This window comes from Heterocephalus glaber, unplaced genomic scaffold, assembly GCF_053883595.1.
Source record: "Heterocephalus glaber isolate CG9 unplaced genomic scaffold, H.glaber_assembly_v1.0 deba00000331, whole genome shotgun sequence".
NCBI classification, from domain to species: Eukaryota; Metazoa; Chordata; class Mammalia; order Rodentia; family Bathyergidae; genus Heterocephalus; species Heterocephalus glaber.
The window spans coordinates 46,313,632-46,337,170 of record NW_028258142.1 but is presented as its reverse complement, the minus strand read 5'-3'; the positions used below and the strand labels follow the sequence as shown (position 1 = coordinate 46,337,170).

At 36.9% G+C, this 23,539-nt stretch overlaps 1 protein-coding gene across 35 annotated transcripts in view; it reads left to right on the top strand.

The window, feature by feature from the left end:
* Positions 1 to 23,539, top strand: part of Dtna (dystrobrevin alpha) — a 374,420-nt gene that overhangs the window by 210,804 nt on the left and 140,077 nt on the right. For 31 of the 35 annotated variants that reach the window (XM_087193512.1, XM_087193429.1, XM_087193447.1 and 28 more), the window contains one exon: positions 20,685 to 20,752. In XM_087193512.1, the coding sequence (XP_087049638.1) occupies positions 20,686 to 20,752 (67 nt within the window). In that variant the 5' untranslated portion in view covers position 20,685. Of the gene's footprint in view, positions 1 to 5,227; positions 5,345 to 16,815; positions 16,958 to 20,684; positions 20,753 to 23,539 lie in introns of those variants that run through there. The other 4 variants (XM_087193443.1, XM_087193537.1, XM_087193554.1 and 1 more) reach the window with 2 other exon arrangements.

The following is a 23,539-nucleotide window of genomic DNA, read 5'->3' as shown; positions in this document are numbered from 1 at the left end:
TTGAACTCTAGGACCTAAAGCCCTAGAGTGGACTGAGAAGATAAAGTCAGCATTACAAAGGTAAAAGTCTCAGGATTCTGAAACTTAAGGCTACATTGAAATTCCTTAAGTGTATTAGGATTAATACATTTGCCCCTGTGCTGCTAGGCTGTTCAAAATTATGCATTTGTAATAAGAATGATTCTATGAGCTTTTGAGAAATATTCATAGTACATTTTGGGCAAAATAAATGGTGTAAATCACCAAATCATTTGTGTATATATTGGAAAATATTGATGGAAAAATTCAAAAACTTAACTTTTGAGAAATGACAAAATCTGGGGAATAACTTTGGACTTGTTCCTCACCTAATTTTATCTTTCTACTTTGCCACACATCTTCAGCATTTCCATAAAGAACATAAGATGCTGCAGGGTAACCTTCTTACCTTCCAGGACTTAAAAAGAAAATAGCTCCATCCAAAGCTGAGGAAGTAGTAAAATTTAATTTGTTTTCATTTTTAAACAGCTGTATAGTAAAAGTATTAACATTCTAAGCATATTTGCTTTTTTATGAAAATATCTGGAGTTATCAAAAATTAACCACTTGGGACTTAATTCAAACAGGATTGTATTTTTGATGTTCATAAAAAGCTATCTTGATCATCAAAGAGCTAACATTTATTAAAGAGATTGCATCAGGTTGTAGCTATGAAAGCTGTTACCTAAGTTCACATCCACAAACAGCATACAGTTTAAAAGTTAACATTATATACTTGCATAAAATTATATTGTCAAGTGACAGTAAAACCTCAGTCAAGTGAAATGTTAATTATTTATTCTAAGACTGTCTTTCTTTACCACATCTCTTTACCTCTTAAAATATGTATTTGAAGCCAAAAGAATGAAAGGGAATGATTCCTCTCATTTTCCTTTTAAGTAATTTCTCTTAGCTCCAACTGAATTTCCTATATGTGTTGCTTTCTTTCACGGTGTGTATGATCAAAGGCTGCTTAGAGATGCAGTGCCTCCCAGTTCCTAGGAAAACTGTGCCTGTGAATCTGCACAAGCAGCCCTCACAGGTTCAATCTCTCCTGGTCTCTGATTCATTCTGTTAGATCAAAATTCTTTAACTACTGTTGCATTGTTTAACTCGCGTGCGAAGAAGTCTTCCCAAAGCTCCTTCTTGCCTTCTCCATCACAAGGAAGCCAGCGGACCAGCTTGCATTTGGTGTATTGCTCCCTACCTTCATCCATTCCAGGCATTTGTGGTGCTAAAGAACATAGCTAAGACAATGCATGCCCACCTGAAGCTGACAACCTATGAGTGGTACAGACACCAAAAAAATGCATATCATAAAGTATTTTAGGGCTACAATTGTCGTAACTGTTGTGAAAGGAAATTATGGGTGTATTGAAAGCAGCTAGCTAGAGTATATTTCAGAAAGTAGGAAAAGCTGCCCTGGGGTAGAGATGTTAATTGGTACTGGCCAGATATGGGGATGAGAGGGGTTGAAATATGCTCTGGGAAGGCAAAAGGGGAGTATTCCAGTCAAAGGAATCAACAGAAGGAAAGGCCCTGCAGCATGTGTGACTACCACACAGTGTGTGAACACAGACATGGGCCTAGGATAAACCCAGGAGACAGATGGCTCAGGATTCAAAGCCATTTTAAGGATTTTGGACTTTAAATTAAAGGCAGTGGGCAGTCCATCCTGCTTTTACTTGATATTCTCCAAAAGGCATCTGAATTGACCACAGAGGCCGTTAGATGCAACAGCCATGGCTACCAAATTATCCTCTGTAATCCAATAATAAAAGCACAACATATAAACCAAGAAAGACATACACAGTGCAGTCCAGCTAGCAAGGAGGGTATCCCCAGGACCTCAGACCCCCAGTACATTATGTTTATTTTGTTTGAACAAAAGGTGTGTATGTAGGATTTTGTTTTTGTTTTTGTTTTTGGCATTTGAAAATGTATGGTTTACTAAATATCCACATTACCAAGTAAACCTAGCAGGGTTTGGACACCTTTTGGTCACTGCCCTTTGAGCTGCTCTCCCTATAACCCATACAGCACCTGGGCCTCTTCCTACTCTCCTATCTGCTGTTTAGATCTAACACTCTGTCCTGCCTGCTGTGAGGGGTTTAGAATAGCTAATAGAAGAGAATGCATGACAATGAGAAATTCTAGACCCATTATACCTACAGTTTTGTCCACAGCTAACATTCCTGGGAAAAAAAAAAATCCTGTTTCTGAGAGTCCAGAGCCGAGGTGTCACATAATGAAGAATTAATGCAGAATGCTATGCCCACAGAAAGTTTGCAAGATGATGTTGCAAATAATTCCGATGAGTTTTGCAGAGGAAAACTAATTAGCTTAAAGTTTTTAAACCAACAATCACCAGACTTTGATTCTGTGTGGTTAGGACATGAAGAGGCTTTATATTAAAACCGATTTATCATACTTGAAGTGACATTATTTCAAACTACAAGTGACCATTATTTTTTTGTTTTTATTTGGACTTGAGAGGTTCAGTTCTCTACAAACAGTATTCTTCCTTCACACCTTCTAAAATGTTGGCATAGTCCAAGAGTTTGGATAAACAAAGGCATGTCAAACATTTTTTAAATTAATTTTATTGGTACAATTTAAATATGCATAATAATCACATTCCTCAAAAAAAAATTGTACCTGTACATAATATATCTCAATTACTCTTTTTCTACCAATCCTCTCCCATCCCTTCAACTCCCTTACACCCTCATTTACAAAACCATTGTTTCCATTTTTTTCCTTCTTTTCTCATTTTTTCCTTCTTTTCTCATTTTTTCCCTTTTCCCTTCCTTTTTTTCTCCCTTTTTTCTTCCTTTTTTCTCTCCTTCCCCCCTTCACGGTTTCCCTTTCCTTCTGAACTTTTGAACAGTTTCTTCCTATTTCATATTATCTATTGTACATTTTGGTCCTTATTTACCCTTTCAGTTTCTCACACCAGAGAGACAATGTGATATTTAAACATATATGTCCAATTTATTTCACTTAAGAGTATGGTCTCATGCACCCATTTAGCTATAAATGTCTCAAGTTTATCTTTCTTTATGGCTGAATAGTACTCTATTGTATTAAAAAAAAAAAAAAACCACATCTTTTTCATCCATTCTTCAGTTGATGACCATTTGGGTTGTTTCCAAGATTTAGCTATTACAAACTGTGTCACTATAAACATGAGTGAGCATATATCATTGTAATATCATGCTTTTAATTCTTTTGGGAAGATACCCATCAGGGGAATAGTTCAGTCAAATGGGACCTCTAATCCTAATTTTTTGAGAAATCTCCACACTGATTTCCACAATGATTGTACCAGTCTGCATTCCCACCAACAGAGGAGAAGAGTTCCTTTTTCCCCACAGCCCAGCCACATTTGTTGTTGGTTGATTTCTTGATAATAATCATTTTTTCTGGAGTGAGATGGAGTGTTGTTTTAATTTGCATATCTCAGATGACCAGTGATGTTGAACGTTTTTTCATGTATTTGTTGGTCATTTCTACTTCTTCATCTGAGAAGTGTCTATTCATTTCAGAAGCCTATTTTTGGATTAGGCCGTTAAACTTGGAGTCTGATTTTTTTCAATTCTTTGTATGTTCTAGATATTAGTCCTTTATCTGAGGGACTACTGAATAAAATTTTTTCCCATTCTTCACTCTGTTGGTGATTTCTTTTGTGGTGGAAAAAATTTTTAATAGGATGAGAACCCAGTTGTTGATTCTTTACACTATTTTCCATGCAGTTTGGGTTTTGTTCATGAAGTTGTTGCCTACCCCTGTGTTCTCAAGAGTTCTACCTGTTCTCTCTTCCAGCAGATTCAGTGTTTCTGTTTTAATATTTAGATCTTTGATCCATCTTGATTTTAGTTTAGTGCATGGTGAGAGACATGGGTCTCATTTTTAGTCTTCAGCACGTAGAAAGCCAGTTTTTCCAGCTCCACTTTCCTCCAGTGAATGTGTTTGGCCTGAGTGACTTCAAATGGCTGAGGGTGTTTGGTGTTGTTCCTGCCTCTTCTAGTCTGTTACATTGATCCTCAGGTCTGTTTTTTTCCCAGTACCATGCTGTTTTTATTACAGTAGCTCTGTAGTATAATTTCAAATCAGGGATTGTGATGCCTCCTGCCTTACCTTTGTTGCCCAGAATTGTTTTTGCTAGTCTGGGTTTCTTCCGGTTCCAAAAGAATTTTAGAAATTTTTTCTCTAGTTCTGTGAGGTATGCTAATGGTAATTTGATTAGGATTGAATTAAATCTGTAGAGCAATTTTAGGAGTATGGTCATTTTCATTATATTGGTTCTTCCTACCCAAGAGCAGGCGATATCTTTCCATTCTCTGATATCCTCTTTGATCTCCTTTTTCAGAGTACTGTAATTTTCTATGTATAGGTCTTTTATTTCCTTTGTTAGATTGATTCCTAAATATTTCATTTTTGCTCCATGCTATTGTCAAAGGTGTTATTTCCCTAATTTCTTTTTCAGTGAGTTTGTTATTTGTGCACAGGAATGCAATTGACTTTTGAGCACTGACTTTGGGTTCAGCTATGCTACTGAATTTGGTTATTAAATCTGGAAGTTTTTGGTGGAGTTTTTGGGGTCTTCTATGTAGAGAATCATGTCATCTGCAAATAATAATTTAACTTCTTCCTTTCCTGTCTTTATTTTATTTATTTCTCTTTCTTTTCTAATTCCTCTGTCTAATGTTTACAGAACTGTGTTGAATAAGAGTGATGATAGTGGACATCCTTGTGTTGTTCATGATTTTAGTGTGAAAGCTTTCAAATTTTGACCATTTAGTATTATGTTGGATGTTGGTTTGTTATAGACGGTTTTATCAGATTGAAGTAAAGACCATATATTCCAATTTTCTGTAGGTTTTTATAATGAATGGGTGTTGGACTTTGTCAAATGCTTTCTCTGTATTTATTGAGATAATCATGTGATTTTTGTCTTTGGCTCTGTTGATGCATTACATTTATTGATTTGCATATGTTGTAAATCTATCCCTGCATCCCTGGGATGAATCCTACTTGGTCATGATGCATAACCTTCTGGATGATTTGTTACATTCTGTTTGCAAGTATGTTATTGAGGATTTTTGCATCTATGTTCATTAGGAAGATTGGCCTGTAGTTTTATTTTCTGATTGGGTCCTTCTCTTGTTTTGGTATAAGGTAATACTTGCTTCTAGGAATGATTCTGGGAGTACTGCTACACTTGCTATTTCATTGAAGAGTTTGAAGAGAATTGGCACTAGATCTCTAAATTTCTTGTAGAACTCAGCAGTGAATCTATCAGGACCTGGGCTTTTCATTGCTGGTAAGTTTTTAATGACATTTTCAATTTCATTGACTGATAATGGGTTGTTTAGAATTTTTATATCTTCTTGGTTCAGCTTTGGTAATTCATATGTATCTAGGAATTTGTCCATTTTTTTCTGTGTTTTCCAATTAGAGTACAGGTTCTCAAAGTAGGTATTGATCCTCTGGATTTCCACAAAGTCTCTTGTGATTTCACCCTTTTCATTTCTAATTGCATGAATTTTGAGGTTTTTCTTTCCTTTTTCTCATAAGGTTGGCTAAGGATTCATCAGTTTTATTTAATCTTTCAAGGAACCAACTCTTTGATTTATTAATTCTTTGTATTATTTTCTTAGTCTCAATTGCATTAATTTCTCCTCTGATCTTTATAATTTCCTTTGCTGTGTGAGCTTTGGGGTTGACTTGTTCTCCTTTTTCTAGAAGTTTGAGGTTCAACATTAGGTTATTTATTTGAACTTGCTCTGTTTTCCTGATATGAGAGTTCACTGCTATAAATTTCCCTCTTAGGACTGCTTTCATTTGTCCCATAAGTTGTGGTACGTTGTGTCAGCATTGTCATTTAATTGTAGATACTGTTGTTTCTTCTTTAATTTTATCCGTAACCCATTGGTTGTTCAGGAGGGTGTTACTTAATTTCCATGTGTTTTTGCAGGGTTTGTGATTTCTTTTGTGTTGATTTCCATTTTCATTGCACTATGGTCAAAAAATATGCATGGGATAATTTCAGTTCCTTTGCATTTGCTTAAGTATGTTCTCTGAGCTAGTATGTGGTCTATTTTGGAGAATGTCCCATGTGCAGCTGAAAACAATGTGTATTCTGATGTTTTGAGATGGAATACTCTGTAGACATCTACTAAATCCATTTCTTCACAAGTTTGGTCCAGTTCTAATATTTCTCTGTTGATTTTTTTAATCTGGATAATCTATCTATTTGTGGCAGTGTGGTATTAAGGTCCCCCATTACAATTGTGTTCATGCTTATTAGATTTCTCATGTCCATTAATATTTGCTTTATATAGTTGAGTGCATTGATATTTGATGATATATATTTATAATTATTACATCTTCTTATAATTCTCCTTTAACAAGTATGTAGTGACCTTCTTTGTCTCTTTTTATCAGTCTTGACTTTCTTTCCCTCAACTATCTCTCTTGATTTTATGAAACTTTCATGTGAATGAACAGTGTCTCTTGCCTCTCTGGTTCACTTCAATATTCCTTTGCTTCCTCCTTCATGCTTTCCCTCCTGTCCTCTCCTCCAGTATCCCACAGCTTGGGTGTTCATCCTTTGCCCTCCAGCCTTGCTTCTAATATATTTCTCTTCACTCATCGCTCTGTTTCATCCTCTATCCTTCTTAAATTTCTGTATCACAGGATAAAAATCACTCTACTAAAGGGAAACTCACTGCATACAAGCTCCTAATTTAAGTTGGATCTTGTTATACAATGGTAGAGCTCGCTCATGTGCTTAAAGATACCAAACTACTAGGGACCACAGTTTGTCAGTTGCTGTACTGTGTTAGATGCTATTCAGACTGCTAATTGTACTAGTTTAGCCAGGATATCATACCTCTTATAATTATTTGTTCTCTAGTCTGTGACAAAAATGAGATTGTCTGGGGTCACAACCACAACCATAGTCCAGTATCAAAGAACTGGGTGCTGAGCTAAATACACAGCAACCTCTCATCCTCAACAGATTGTGAAGGTAGGATCTTGGGATAAACACAGAGACCAAGAACCATTTCCTAGAGAAACCTCGATAATAGTGATAAAGCTATCTACCATAAGAAAGCAACAATTCAGAAAACAAAATAAAATTTAAAAATAGGAAATGAAAAGATATAGAAGCAAAATGCAACCCCAGATGTCCAGCCCACCCAGGACAAGTACAGGGGACAATGAGATAGAGGATTCTTGCTCCTCACCATCCCCATTCCTGACACCCCATATTCATTTCTTTATAGTCTTTCTAGAGAATTTTTACACTAGAGAGGGTGGTTCAAAGAAATAGATCTTTAATCACAGATAAGAAAAACATTTTTAACCAGGAACAAAAAAATGTAGATTCTAGTGTTGTTGGCTTCGCTACTTCTGTACCTATGTCTTGACTCCTGAGTTTCATTGTTCTCACCAAGTGACAAGGGAAGCTGGGAAACAGTAGTACAGATACCTATTACTAGTGGAAAAGGAAAGATGAGGAACTTCTTGGTGTGACTCTCATTTATGAACCATTCTTGTTTGCCCCTGAAATGTCAGGCAGGTTCTAGCTTTTATTGGAAATGGCTTGACCTTATATAACAATGGAAGAATTAGGACCTATTCATGTTGCAGGCCTAATAATGTAACTGCTCACAGCTGGAAGGGATCATCCCTGGTATTGATTTCTATGCTATGTGAGCTCAAAGGACACCATTCATTACATATAGGAAGCTTCCAAAGTCTCAGAATACCTTTCAACAGCTTTTTGGAACTTTAAAGAACAGTTTTCGTGATTCTTTCTCTCAGTCCCTAATCATTTCCAGGTAGTAGTTTAGACTCATTAAGTCTTTGAATCACTAAGGTGCTATTAAATGCATCAGTGCCTAGGTTCATTGAATGACAGTGAAATGGTGGACCACTTGTCTGTGTGCCCAGCACAGTCAGGAAATGGCTTGAGTACGCTTAGGCAAAAGGCTTTGTTAAAAAAAGAACTGCTTGTTCAATCTGGGACACTTAGCCTGCTGCTTATTAGCCTGAGCTGTGTTCTCACACAGGCCAGGGACACTTGTTCCTATGAATACACACACTGAAGTGGAATCTGGAACACTTTGGTTTCCAGATTCACAGACACACACATATCCGTGCATCAGAAGCGTGATTTTTAAAATCTCCCAGGAGTGTCCGTGGTGATGTTACTAGTATCCCACTACAAATGCTTTGATCGAGTGCCATAGTTCTTATTTTGCATCCCTATGGCTATTTTTAGTGTGTGCCTGTGAGGTGGTTTGAAGGATAGGCATTATGAGCTGGAGAAGCACAATGTGTGTACCTGTGTTTTTATTTATGCCTTTTACAAACTCTCACTTGAGGGGATTATAATTCAACAATTAGCTCTGATTTCTGGTCCTCTGGGCAGTCTATCTTCTACATAATTGTATATCATTTTTTACTTTAAATTACAGTCAGAATAACATAACATAATCAAAAGATATGATATTTCAATTGGCTTTATATAATTTATTGTAGTACTGGCTTTGGGAGATTATAAAGTTCCAAATAGTATGTTCTAGAAAGCCCTGAAATTCAAAGAGCTGTGTCAATGGTAACTTTACATCCAAGGATTTCACCACTAGCCCTTTAGGTGAAAAGTTCTTAGAATATAGTTGATAGCACTCCTGTAAGAGACATTTAGGTGTCTTTCCTGAGAGGGGGAAAAAAACTTCAAATTTGAGTTTGTGTCAAATTTGAGTTTGTGTTATTGAGTACAATATCTGGCATCTTTCAGATACTGTACTCAATAAATGTTGGTCACATTTATATGCAGGTCAGTCAGATTGATCTAGGTTCAAATTTCAGCTCTTTAATATCAGTAAGCCTCACTTTCCTCATTTGTAAAATACAGATAATCGTACCACTCAAAGGTCTCAATAGTAGATCTCAATAATAAAGCTAGTAGAATCTAAGGAGGAATGAGAAGGTGGTACCTGAATGGTGGCCAAGCATATAGCCTCTGAGAGACATCTTAAGTACTAATCCTTGTCCTGCAGCTACCAGCACTGTGACCTTCTTAGGGTTTCTTAACCCTTCTCAGCTGTCTTAGTTTTCTATTGTTTCGTGACAAATTATCAGAGATTCAGTGACACAAAACAACATAGAAGTCTAGAATGAGTCTCATGGTGCTAAAATAAGGTCGTTAGCAGGACTACTTTCCTTCTTGATGTTCTAAAGAAGAATCTATCTCCTCACCTTTTCTAGCTTCTAGAAAGCCTCTTGTGTTCCTTGCCTTAAGAGACTTCTCTCCATCTCTAAAGATTGTCTTCCTTATAAGGACTCTCATGATTACATTGGGCCTAGCAGTGAACTTCCCCATCTCAAAGTCCTTATCTTAATCACATCAGTAAAATCTTTCTTGACATGGAAGATAACATAAGCACAAATTCTGTGGATTAGAATGTCAGCATCTCTTGGGGGGTAGGGGCTCTTTTCTGTCTACTTCATCATCCTTCATTTTCTCATCTATAAAACAGGGAAATACAATATGGATTGTCTCAGAGTTAGGATAAGTAATAAATAATTCATGTAAAATGATGAGTTCCAAAACTACTTACACACACAGGAAGCACTTAATAAATGTTGATTATTATTGTTATTACACTCAGTGAATGAACCTCAGAGTCCGGTCCCTTCCTGCTCTATAACCCAAGCATTCAGGCCTCTGCCTAGCCAGGATAACTCACGGGGCCTGGATGATCCAAGATTAAAAAGGAAGGCACATTCCCACCAGCTATTCTTCCCCTCTCAAATTCTTGACAGCAGCCAACTTCGAGCCATGGCTCTCTCAACAAATAGATTTTTCCCAGTCTTCTCTTAATTTCAGACAAAATTCGCTTTAATGGAAGGAATATAACTGAGCCCCTTATAATGCAGAAGAACAGATCCAGAAGCAAGAAATAAGAGCTGTCTCTGTTTCTTCTCTTTTCTTTCTGTACTCCTGTCATGCCAGTCAACCTCCGTCTAAGGGAAAAGGACCCGAGTGAAAATGCTATTGTTTATTGCGGCAGATCTTGCAGCCATAACTTCTGGCTGAACATACCCTCTGCTTGTTTCTTTTCCATGTGGCCTATTTAATTTTGGCATCTGCACTCATTAACCCCACCTACTTGGCTGTGCTTTTATTGCATAGCAATCATCAGTGTTCCTACAATGTCATTGCTGTTTCTAAATTGTTTTATGTTGTATCAGCCTTAGTTAGTTCCCATACAGAGAAATTAACTAGGGAAATGAAAAACAGCATCATATTCATTGATTTAATATTTAATTGGATGAATCTCTATTACACATTTTACTGACATATTGAACTATGAAAAGTTGTTAAATGTAGATTCCCTTATGTTCTCATTTCAAATGTATGTTTATTTAAAAAACAAAAATAGCTCCTTCTGCACTCTAGAATTCTTGAAGTTTACCCTTTAAAAATATTTGTTCTAGTCCACATAAATTTTCAAAGACATATAACAGAATCAGTAGAGAGAAAAGGGATTTAAAAATATTTTCAATAGATATACCATATCATTGTTTCTTGCCTCTTTATGCTATTGTAAAGCCCTGTGCTTTTTCTATGTTTTGTTATTGGTTCTTAATCTTTAAATGCATTAATGCACATACTGACATCCGCCAACTACCTGTCATGTCCCTCACCTACTATTTGCTCCCCCATTATCTTTATCTCACAAGATACTTCTTTGCGGACCTCTGGGGAGTACCATGCAGATCTGGCCTTCCCAGAAACCACACAAGAGCCATTATTATTTCCATTTCACAATGAATCAGAATTGTCATCTCTTCACTAAACTTGGTTCAGCCAAGAAGAAAGCAACACAATTAATTATGCTAAGTTGAACTTTCTGATTTTCCCAAGGAAATTTGTATTTCTAAGGGCATAAAATTAACTTATCGTGATGAAGTTCTAAGATACACCTCAGTGGCACATAGGAAGTGGAGGAGAGGTTTCACGGTAAGGAGAATTTTCTAATTCCATTACAATAGTCTCCCAAATAAATGACTACCCTCACCATTTTCATTCACCCTAGAGTCTTCATACCTATGAAAAGGCAGCTCTGTGCTCTCAGCATACATGGCGCAAAGTGCCATATGCCTTCCCAATGCCGTTGTAGGATTCACTGATCGTGAACAACACAACTCTGAGTCCCTCATATTTCTCTTCCCACTGTACTTGCCTGGTCTTTCTTTCTCAAGCTAAGAGATGTCAAGTTTGTTAGTTTGACATTGTTTCCTTATACACACAAATGAAGAAAGGAAATAAAGGAGAAGAGTTAAAGAAAAGAAAGAGCAGAAAAAAGAAAGATTTGATCAGATTATGAAAGAATAAAATGAAAAGAAGAAGAAAGGTAGAAAAAAGAAGGGGTTAGGGGAAATGCAGAGCACTTAGGCACTTTGTGGCTCACAGGTTTCTTTTTTTTTATTAGCAAAAATATGACATGCACAATCCATGAATTCCTACCTACTCATCTCCCTTGGGCATCCAGTAACACACCTTTAGGTTTTTTGTCAATCCATTCTAGTGCAATGCTCCTCCTCCACTACCTTCAGGAAAAAAAGAGTTGTTCCCTTCAGTCATATTTCATATGATTCTATTTTAGCCTTTCTTAAGAAACCCAAATGGGCTCTGTAGCTAGACATGTCTAGTTTTAAACCTTAAATTGTCCCCTTGGGCAATTGCTTAATCTTTCTGTACACTGGGTTTCACCTTGATGAAATGGGACTAATAAAACCAACATTGTGGGCTGGTGGTGCTGCCGCCTGCTCACAAGTGCAAGGTCCTGAGTTCGATCCCCAGTACAAAAAAAATCCCAACATTAGGGCCAGGGATTTAGCTCAGCGGTTTCGCTGCCTGCTGCGCAAGCACAAGGACCTGAGTTCAATCCCCGGTACCAAAAAAAAAAAAAAAATCCCAACATTGTGGTGTTCTTACACAGACACAATGAGAGAAGTCCTACATAGTGCTTGGTACATAGTCAGGTTTAAAGAATTATAACTGTTTGAAATGATGCCCTAGCTATTGTTATTATTTATTCACCTAGCAGTCTGATGTTCTTGTCCTATTGTAGAAAATAATATACTTCCCCATTTCTCCAAATTTATCACACATCCTCCCCGCAAAGACAATGGAAAATTTAAACACATAATCCTCCCTGGGCTACAGTGCTCAGTCCTCTGCCTTACACTTTTTCTCTCACTTGCCTTTCCCCAAATCTCCTGTGGGAATTACACTTCTAGATGTCCAGATAGCAATATACCATGGTCAGTAGCAGCCTCAGTTTTTGTTTTGTTTTGGTTTTGGATTTGTTTTGTTTCTCAGCATATTAGAATTAGACAAAGGAGGATGTACTTCTTTCTACTCTAATACTTTCCTAAATGAAACATGAGTTAAAATTCTTTATGTGTCAGGAGACATGCCAGTGATGTTCTCAAGCATTTGAGATTTTCCAGATTTGAGTTTCTGCCTGACACGTGAACACTAGGTTTGTATATCCAGAGATTCTGGTTCCTCCCGCTCAGGGAGCTCATCACTACTGTCTCCCCCCAGCACTGCTTGCTACCCTCAGCCTTGGCAGGTAAGCTGTGGGTCCATGGTGATTGGCTAGTCCCATTTTACTAACAGTTGGTGCTTCCATAAAATAAAAGTCCTTATAATTCTCACCAAATCCTAGCTTTCTTCCTCAAGGCTAGCCAGTGCAAGGAACCACAATTCCTTTATTTGTGTGTTTATATACATGAACATTTTGGTAGAGTCGGAATCTATACATTTTATCAGATTATTAATAAGGCTAAATCTTAAAAGCAGTTACAGACAAAATTGTACCACTTAGCCAGCTAAACACATGGTGTCTTTTTACTTTATTGACAACCTAAATTTACGTTGGGCATGGTGGCACATGCCCATAATCCTACCGCTTGGGAGGCTGAGCCAGGAAGATTGCTCTGAGTTCAAGGCCAGCCTGGGATACATGGTGAGTTCAGGTCAGTGTGAGCTACCTAGTGGACCCTGTCTCAAAAAAAAAAACAAAAAAAAAAAACCCTAAAATTAGCCCAGTCACTTAAAAAAATCTTTTTGAATTACAGTCTTTAAAATTTTTCAAAATATATTATTTTTATAAATATTTATGGGTAAATATAGTATATTCTCCCTAACATGAAATAAGTGGGGTTTAAACATTTAATTACAAGCTTCAGGTTGACTTATTACAAGAGAATGAAAAATAGTCTTCTGATTCTGAAGGGAGAGTTTTTACATACTTGTTTTCATTCATCTGGTATGTAAGAAAAAGAAACAGACCTGTTTTATCAAAAGTAACATTTGATACTGAATCCAAAAAGTCCCAAGGAATCAAAAGGCAGTCATTTCCTAACACCTGCCCCCAGAAGTTAAGAATTGTACAGTCCCAGCAGAAAGGCAAGGAAATCTTTCTCTCCAGTTTAGGTTCAGCCATGGGTCCAATTTGCAAAACAGGCCAACACATGTAACATTATCACTCATGAGAAATACAGATGCACGCAATCGTTGTCCCAAGACTGATATTAGATACTGAAACATTTGTGTTCCCTACTGCAAAGTTGGAGGAGGAAGGACAGACAACCCCACCTTTACTGACACTTAGAGACCATTGAGGTCCTTTTGATCAAACTTAGGCAGGACTTCTCTGCCCTTCAGAACCACTCTGGTAAATCTGAACCTCATAGACTAGATTCTGAGTTTTAATTCTCATCCTCCCAAAAGGTGCCTTTTGACCTATGCTAATATGCTCCCTGCCTTACTCTGCAGTATTCACTGTTGGTTAAGGGGAAGGCATGGCTGATACCAGCTGCTACTGAGTGGGAGTCCCAGACTCTTCCCAAGCTAAAACAAACACACACAAAAATTAAACCAATCAAAAACAAGTGTCCTTGAATGTCTTGTACACCCTCAACCTCAGCACAAAAAGTTCCTTCCTGAGTTGAAAGAACAATTGGAAGTAGTTCTTTCCACAATAAAAATGGTTTTCCACTTTTTAATGGCATTTTCTATTAAAGTTTGCCTCATTAGGTACCCATCTCCATATAGTTATATAGTTTTATATACATTCCCCCCAGAGAATTAATTAACTTCTTCATTGGCTTAAAATACATTTCAAGTCTACATTATAAGCTACTGAAACATTGCAAAGCAACATTAGAATTTCAGTCTAATGTTGAAAATATGTTCATGGTCAAATTCCATTAGCATATTTCTAGCTTAACTCTAGCTGTGCATCAGAAACACTTATGGTGCACTTGAAAAGTGCTAATGCTCAACTCCAACTTCAGATTTAGTAGATTCAGGTATTTGCATCTTTATTAAGGTCTCCAGGTTTGTATGATGGGCAGCCATAACTGAATACTACTATAACAAATCCAAATCCCCAGTAACCCATCTAGCTGATTATTACACCAACGTAGTAAGTTCATATCCTTCATAAATAAGTAAATCCAAGTTCCAGAGTAGAAGATGATGTCCAAAGTAAACGACAAAGTCAGAAATCTATTACCATATATTTTTGTAAGGGCATTTTCCTATTGTCCTGGGCTCCAGTAGTTAAAGGACTAGGAAGTAAAATTAAATGCAGTTATCCTTTGCCTAAGGAAGCAGTTCTGAATACTTTTTTATTATATTGCCAAAGATTAGGACTAGGATATAAATCTGAGAAAGTCATATGAGAGGCCTTCCTCATTAACAGAAATGGAAATAGGCATTTGTATGTCAGCAATAAATCAATTAAAGGAGGAAAGGAGCTCGAAATGGCCTTCGTTGTCGTTATTAACTCTGGGGATTGCAGCAGTTGGTGATTGCTGAACCCAGCATTTTCTTGTCATCCACCTGGAGCAAAAGGGAGGGCTATACAAGGTGGGGACAGTCTCACTGTATTAATCACAAAGTCTGCCATTCTTCCAGTCTTGGCTAAAGTGAAGCTACAGCAAAGCAGAACAGAGCCAGGCATTTCTAAAAACACTGTCTGGCTTTTGTGGATTTGGATGGTGAGACTGAATCAGTGTGGGAGTCGGTGTGTTTTTGTGTGTCTGTGTTAACACAAATCTAGACCTCAAGAGTCTTTTTTATCTCCATGGTTATCTGCAGTATAATAATGTTTTGAAGTAGGAGAAACTACACCAAAAAATTTTGCAGTGAAATTTAAGAGAGCTGTGACTGTTCTCCATTCTCTTTTTGGTCTATTAACGAAGTCCTAGCAACAGCTTCGTGGTTTATCAATTTTAGAAAACCTGAATTTGGTGTGTGTGTGTGTGTGTGTGTGTGTGTGTGTGTGTGTGTATGTGTGTGTTTGAGACAAGGTCTCATTCTGTAATTCACACTAGCCTTGAACTCGCCATGTAGCCCAGGTTCTGAATTTGTTTTGAACAGAAGCATTTGGAATAAGATTACTGATAATTTGATTCCATGTTACCTTTGGAATTTTGAAAACTGTTAAAAATTGACTCCTTGGTCTTTCCTGTCAGAAAATATGTTTTTGAATAACTACTTTACCTGCCTGTAAAGTCAGAATCTTCAGCTATAACTCGGGAATAATAAAGTCTCCCTGTTTCCCTGTCAAGGTTGCAAGAAGAAGCATTTTTCAATTTTCAGAAACTTATGCAAATGTACGACACCATTAGTTTAAGCTTCTACCTCTAAAACTTCTTATGTACCATGTGTAATAAAGATGTGTATGGGGTTGAATGAAAGGTGTGTCACACAGGAAGTAATTTGAAGATGATATTTTAGCATGAACTTATTCTCAAGTACACCAAAATGAAATTTACAGTTTTTCTAATGCTCTATATCTTCTATTTGGATTTATCCTTTATTCCTTACTGGTTTCCAAACTACTTTACTCTATTTCATCCCTCCCCATGCATAAGGACAGAGCCAGAATCCTTGGCAAGTTAGGCAGCCCTCTTTTGGTGACTTTGCTGGAAGAAGGCACTGTGAAATCATCTCTTGCAAAGTCACTATTGCCTGTCGGCCTAAAATCCCTCACGTGGAAGAGTGAGAGCTGAGGTTTCTCCTCTGCCATTCTCCGCATGACCCGGCAGTCATCAAGTCCTGTTGGACGTTTCTCTGAAATCCCTCTCAAATCAATCACTTAGCACAAAATACAGTAGTCTCGCCCATCAGTCACAGAAGTTAGTTATGTGCTCTTATCCCTGCCTAGCTGCCTACACAGTCCACCTCCCACTCAGTATGCTGCAGTAATTTTTCCAAACTAAACCTTTATGCATCTTCTTCTAGTTTCAATCTCAGATGGTACCCAGTCTCGTTTCTATTCAAAAGCCTTATATTATCTGCACATGACAAGTGAGACTTTCTAGATGTGATCCCTCTTCACCTCTGCAGCATCTTCACTCAGTTTGCAGCATTGCTGAGTGGCCCCTGTGTCCCTTTTCAAAGCTCCATGATTTTTCTCATGATTCCAGCTAACCATACTTGCCCTTCCTCCACTCTGCTCCATCTGAAAAATCCCTATTCATCCTTTCAGCAATCACCCTTTCTTTAATGTCTCTGTCAGATCTCCCAGATATAAACTTCTCTGTCCAGCAGTAATGCTTTCATTGTGGTGCATATTACACCAAGCTATAAATATTTATTAGGAAAGTTTGTTTCCTCTCCTAGGGCAAGGTTTGTGTCTTCACCTCTTCCTCTACTGAAGGTTGTGCTCTTCTCTCTTTCTATTCAAGGAGAATGTGGTCAAGAATTGTCTCCACGCCACTGATCAGAGTTAGATTGAAAACAGGAGTCCACAGTGATGCTCCCACAGTGATGTTTGATTCTTGAGATCACTTTGTTCAAGAGTTCTACTCAATTAGTTTAAACTGTAAGGTAGGATGTCCCCCCCCCTTTTATTATGGTGAATATGATTATAAGTAACAAATGAGTATTGTCAATTTTGTCTAACAGTGCCACTTGCCAGCAATACCTGGGGATAAAATGAGCAGTGTATTATTTTTCCTCTTATATTTATAATTAAATTTTGTGCCTTCTATTATTTCATGCCACTGAGTTCTTCCTTTTTTCCCTCTTAAGGTACACATTTTACTTAGAAGCAAGAATTAATATCTATTGTGTAACTAATGATGGCTCCTTTATGAGTTAATTAACCAAAAAATGGTAATGAATAGACCAAAAGTCGACATATAGTTTGCATCTTTTTCTACTTCTATTTCATGAGACATGATTTTGCTTTAAAATGTATAGTTCTACATTATAATAAATATAAATTCATTTCTCTCACCTCAAATAATGACTCTCTGAAGCTAAGTACAATATGAGTCAATATAAATTTCACTTTTCTATGAGTGAATTCTGGAAATATAATAGGAAGTCCATTTAGTGAAAAGAATACTTAACTTTAGTTTTTCTCTCATTCCCCTCCCTTCCTCCCCTCTCTCTCCTTTCACGCCCTTCTTTATTCAGTGAATACTCACTGCCCATCTCAGTTGTTGACTGGATTATGCTAGGCATTGCGAAGCATTTAAAATTAATGAGGGCACTGACCTCAACTCTTTATAGAAACACACACAGAATTACCTGGGAAACGAGATGTCGCAGCAATATGAGTCAGAGGTTCAGGCAGCGAGTGCTCTGAGCTCAGAACTAGTCTTTACCTCCTGACATTCCCCATCAGGTCTGCAACCTGCCATCCTTTGTGATTTATTTTTAATTGTTGTTTTCTTTGAGGAGTATCCCAATTTTTTATTGATATTTATATATTTGTGATATATAATAATTACATTCATCTTGGGGAATGGGTACATATGCATGTCACATCTTAATTTTATTTCCCCTTTGCCTCCTGGCCCTACTCTTTCCCCATCCCTAAACCCCTTTCCCACCTCCACAAAGTCTACATTGCTGTTTCCTATCATTTCCCTTTTATTTTGCCCTTTAAATTATTTATATTGGATGTTTCTCATGTAAGAGATACCTTGTACTGTTTAACCTTCTATGTCTGATTTATTTCACTTAACATTATCATCTCAAGATATATCCATTTTCTTATAAATGACTCAAATTTATCCTTCTTTTTGGCTGAGTAATACTCCACTATGTATATTATCCCACATTTTCTTTATCTATTCATCTATTGATGGACGTATAGGCTATTTCTAAGATTTAGCTATTATGAGGTGTGTTGCTATAAGCATGGGTATATATGTAGTCCTATAATATGATGTCTTTAACTCAGAAGATACAGAAGAGATATAGTCGGTGAAATGGAATTTTTATTTTTTAGTTTTTTGGGGATTCTCCATGCTGATTTCCACGGTGATTGTACTAGTCTACATTCCCAGTGATAATGTAGAAGGATTCCTTTTTTCCCCACAACCTTTTTTGTTTCTTGAATTATAGATGATAGCAATTATTTCTGGAGAAAGATGGAATTTCAATGTTTTGATTTGCATTTCTCCAGTGATCAAAAATGCTGAAAATTTTTTCATGCATTTATTGCTCACATGTACTTCTTCTTTTGAGAAGTATCTATTCATTTCAATTGTTGCCTTTATTGAATCTTTTATTTGAGAATGTGTAGTAGTTGTTTTCATCTCATTACAGCATATAAACAGACCCAAGAACACATCACTGCTTCTATCTCCTATCTCTTTGACTGCTTTCATTCTACTTCTGAGCCCTTGAAATAAAAACTAAGTTAGATCCAGACTCTTTTGTGCATGTCAGGTGATTATCTACCTGCTTCCTCTAGAATGAAGGAGAAGGAGTGATGTAAATCAGGAAGGAGACATGTTCTCCACATCTCTTATATGTCAACAATACCCACACGTTTAAGATTGTATAAGAGGATTTGATAATGTTCAGCAGTGAATTGTTACCAAATTGAAGACTCATTAATAACTCCTTTCCAACTGATGTAGAGGCCAACCTCCGGCTGTATCATTCAACCCATTGTGAATGTGTGTACACTCTTTCCTTGACTCTATAAACCAAGGCTGTTCAGGGTCTTCTTTCCCTTCTTGGAAATGTGCAAATATCCTTCAGTCATAAAAACAACAAGTGAGGCTATTTAATTTGACCAGTATCATTTTTACTGCTAGTTGTTTTCTCCTCACATAAGTCAATTTATGAACAGTCCATTACCTTTTGAACAGACTTCTACTAGTAATTCTGTTAAATCTGTCCCAGAGAATCAACCTCTCTCATGGTCACATCTTTCTTTCCATTTCTGTGGCTGTAATTAACTTCTTCTTTTCTCTGCTTCTATGTTCTCCAGTCTCTTCTGCTATAGTGTAAGAGCCTTGGGGACAGAACTTGTGACTTGATACACATGGTACACATTCAAATCTTGGTGTGGTTCCTGGAGTATAGAAGGCACTGAACAGAGAACTAGGGAGTGAACACTCTGCACCCAGAGGACAACCTTATGTGCTCTAAGGAGGGTCAGAAGAAAGGCACCAAACACAGGCAGTCATAGGGTTGGGGAAGATTCCAGAAGAAGACACAGCTACTCTGAGACTTGAGGGGTTACTTCAAGTTAACTAGATATAGATTGTCCAATCACAAAAACAGTATGGATAAAGACCAAGATTTGAAAAAGAGCCACATACACTTGAATATAGGCAATAAAGATCCATCCAGTAATGCTTTCTGCCCTTCATGCCTAAGAGTCAAATAGAAGCCACAGTGGTATACAGATGTGTGTTTATGTATACGCATGCATGAGAGGGAAGACCTTAGTTTTTAAATTTTTAATTAGATATAATAAAAATCAAGTCTAGCAACCCATAAAACCCTTGATATTTGTAGCCCAAGGCCTTTTACATGACTAAACAACATTTCCATTAGCTTTCTCATTATTTGATTTGTCCTCCAGCTAAATTTTAATTTTTTATATTTTTCAAATTCTGTTTTAACTTTTGGCATTTTAATAGTATTCTTCAGTAGCTCCACAGCAGATAACGGTATAGTTAAATAGAGAGATGTGAACCCAACCATCATGCGTGAAATTATTATGTGCAGAAAAACTGTCAAAAGTGTCAGAAAACACTCAAGTTAGACATGAACATTGAAAAATCACTTGTTTCTAAATTGAGGTTCTGAGTGCACAAGGGAGAACTGACAGAAGAATGAGGGAAGGGGATAATGGTCCTAGAGCCCAGAGGTCCATGCTTGTCAGCCAGAAGTCAACGGCACTCTCCCTCGTATGTCTGTTGAATGTAACCCATAAAATTTGGTCTGTAGTCTTTATAGTTATTCTCAAAATTGAAAGAGATACTGTATAGGAAATGAATCACCTAACAGATGGCAGATGGTTGTACTTAGTTATAGCATAAAGTCACCTATTACAGTAATTTTTATGTTAGAAAATAAACATTTTATACCTCCTTCAACAATGATACCAGCGTAACATATGAAAAATGTGTATGGCAATTTAGATTCGTGAAAATAAAGCTGTACTTTTTAAGTACACAGTTTTAAAATAGCTTTTCTTTATGTTTTGGGTGCAAATGCAACAAATGTGTTTACATAAAACAATGGCTGTTTGCCTCATTAGCATGAGGATAATGCACATTGTCATAATTTTGTCTCATAGAATGATTGAAGATAGTGGGAAAAGAGGAAATACCATGGCAGAAAGAAGACAGCTGTTTGCAGAGATGAGTAAGTATGGAACTTTTAAGGAACTTCCTACTGTTTTCATTGAATATTCATGGAAAGACTAGAAATAACCACTTAATACTTGTAACATTTATACTCTCCTTTAAGGTTCAAAATTCCTTACATAGAGCATACATCTAGCCATCTTGGCATCCTACCAGGCAAGAGTTAAAGTAGTCAGTGAGTCATTATAATTTATTACTAGACTGTAGGTTATATGTCAAAAAAGTTTACAAACTTGTGTATTCACACACATACACACACATGATAAACACTGTTGATGTTAATACAATCCACTAACTTTAAAGTCTGTGTTCATCTTCCAGCACCATCACAGTGGCTGGCCTATTGTAGACACTAAACAAAATTTGTGAAATGAATCATTTAATGTCTTCCCTGCAAAAATGATATCATACCTTCATAACAAAAAAGAGTTAGGTGTGAATACCCAACTAAACTCTAAGCTGTCATTTGGATGTCATGCGGAGAGTGAGAATTTGTCCTACAAACAGTTTTTTAAGTATAATGGAAAACAAAAGATAAAAGGAGCTTGGAGGTTACCTGTTATACAAAGGAAAACAAACAAAGGTTATATTTACTGAGCCCAGTGAAGCCTATTTGCTTATGTAAAGGCAGAGTTGCTGTGTAAGTGTTGGCTGATAGTGTCTCCCTAATGAACTATTTTTCTTATTCCTAAAGAAGAACTAGACACTTGGGGGAAAACACATCTCAAATTAAATATTATAAAGAAATAATATGATTCCCTTATTGTTTGTTTATTTATTTTTTATCTCTCCTTCCTATATAAGGAGTGAGCATGAGCAGGAGAGAGTTATACGGCTCTTTCCCTGAGAAGGCTATAGAAAAAATTAGGTTTCTGCTGAAGATTGGAAGCTATTGGCAAGAATGCAGGTCAGAGCAGATAAAGCAAAGTGTCAGATAACAAGATTCATATTTTCTTTTATCATTTCCCAATAATCTGGTAGCATCAAAAGAGTGTTAGAATTAACAAAAACGAAAGAAAATTAAATTGATGCCAGAAATCTTAATCATGCTTCTTGCTTTTTCCACTTTAAAATATGAGTGTAAAGTGTGAGAGTTTCAGTCAAGACCTTTCAATGTCCTAGAGTATGTTTGCTACCCTAATCTTTACTTCTGGCACAACATAACCAGGGTTTGGGAACTTTTTGTAGACACAAATCTAATAGAACAAGGAGTCTAGTTACTGCCAGCCAAAGTCTCAGGTACAAGGCTTTGTTTTATAGGTTCTCTTAATTAATAATCAGAATAGATAAGTAAATCAAATAAATAGGCATCATTTTTCCCTGTGCTGGGATTCAGATATCAGTCAAAGACAATTAAACATGTCTGACTTTAATAATCCCTTAGTTTGAACATGTTTAGATCACCACTGTGATACATCCTCAATAAGTAGGATTCAGCTGGATAAAATAATTGACTACATTCAAAGGGAAGAATTGATTTTTACAGGTAGACTGTTATACAAAAGGGAAAGATAATCTCATTGAAAATGTGTTTAACGGTTGAAAAACGTGTGACCCCCCCAGCTGTATCCATAGGATGCCCAAGAAAGAAAAGAAAATAATATTGTCAGACAAACATGAAAACTCAGAAAGTCGCTTCTTCCAGGAATCTGTGATGTCTCCATGGGGGGGGGGGGGGGGATAGGAACTTGTAAATTTGATCAGCTAAATTTCACCTAGAAATATTTTTTTAAATAGCAAAAGGAGATTTTGTGGGTATTATAGATATGAATGAAAAGATCACACCAGATAAACAGGCAAAGAAGACTATTCAGGACTATTGCAGAAGAAAGATTAACCTCAACTCCACTGACACAAAGGCAGGAGGATTTTTAAATTCTGGGTGAGCAAGTAAAAAATTAATGTATGACATTAGCAAGAGGTTAGTCAACATGATTAGGCCATCCACATTTGCTAATTATGCAATTAAAAACTTAGGTTCTTCTCCCACCCAGACTGAGAGATTAGGGCACTATCTCCTTTAATCGAAGACCTTCCTGGGTTATAAAACTGGCTGTAGGACTGGGATGTTAACTTCACAAATGAGCAGAGGAAGGATTTACAATGGAAACTTTTCTAAAATCAAATATGTAAGGAAAGGGAGTTCAGAGCCCTAGAGGAAAGAACCCCGTTTAAAGTTAAGCAGGTAGAGGGGAAGATTAAGACTGGTCTTGGTCTTACAAAAGCCAAAGAAGTGGAAACAGTGAATGAGGAGAATAACTGATAAGATTTGGTAAATCCAGGAAACTGCAGCACATGTGCTTCAAACATTTATCCTCAGCTCATGAACACAAGCAGCAGAAGTAGGAGGAAACAGCAAAGAGATGCGATTAATGGCATAGAATCTTATATAAGCAGAGCAGAGATTAACCTTCCATGAAAAACTACTTTGATTTAGAAAATCCTGGGCAACTTGCTCTTAGATGAAAATTCTCCTTGTTATAATGCCCTAATTATCAGTTTACTTAGCACCTTGAATTAAAGCAGCAAAAACTCTTAATTCAATGTAAATAGCATTCTCATCTTGGGCTTTTCAGCCATCAGGTAAGTTTATCAGCCCAAATAGGCTTATCACACTGGCTTCTGGCAGAATACATTGTTTGCCTTGGACTTAAACTCCCCTCCATTTCTGCTGCTTCCCATGACAGTTCCTCTTCCTTGAATGACAGTTAACTATGATCAAATCTATGTTATTCATTGTTGCTGACTTCTTTTTAGGGACAGACTGAGGACAAGAACGTTCAAC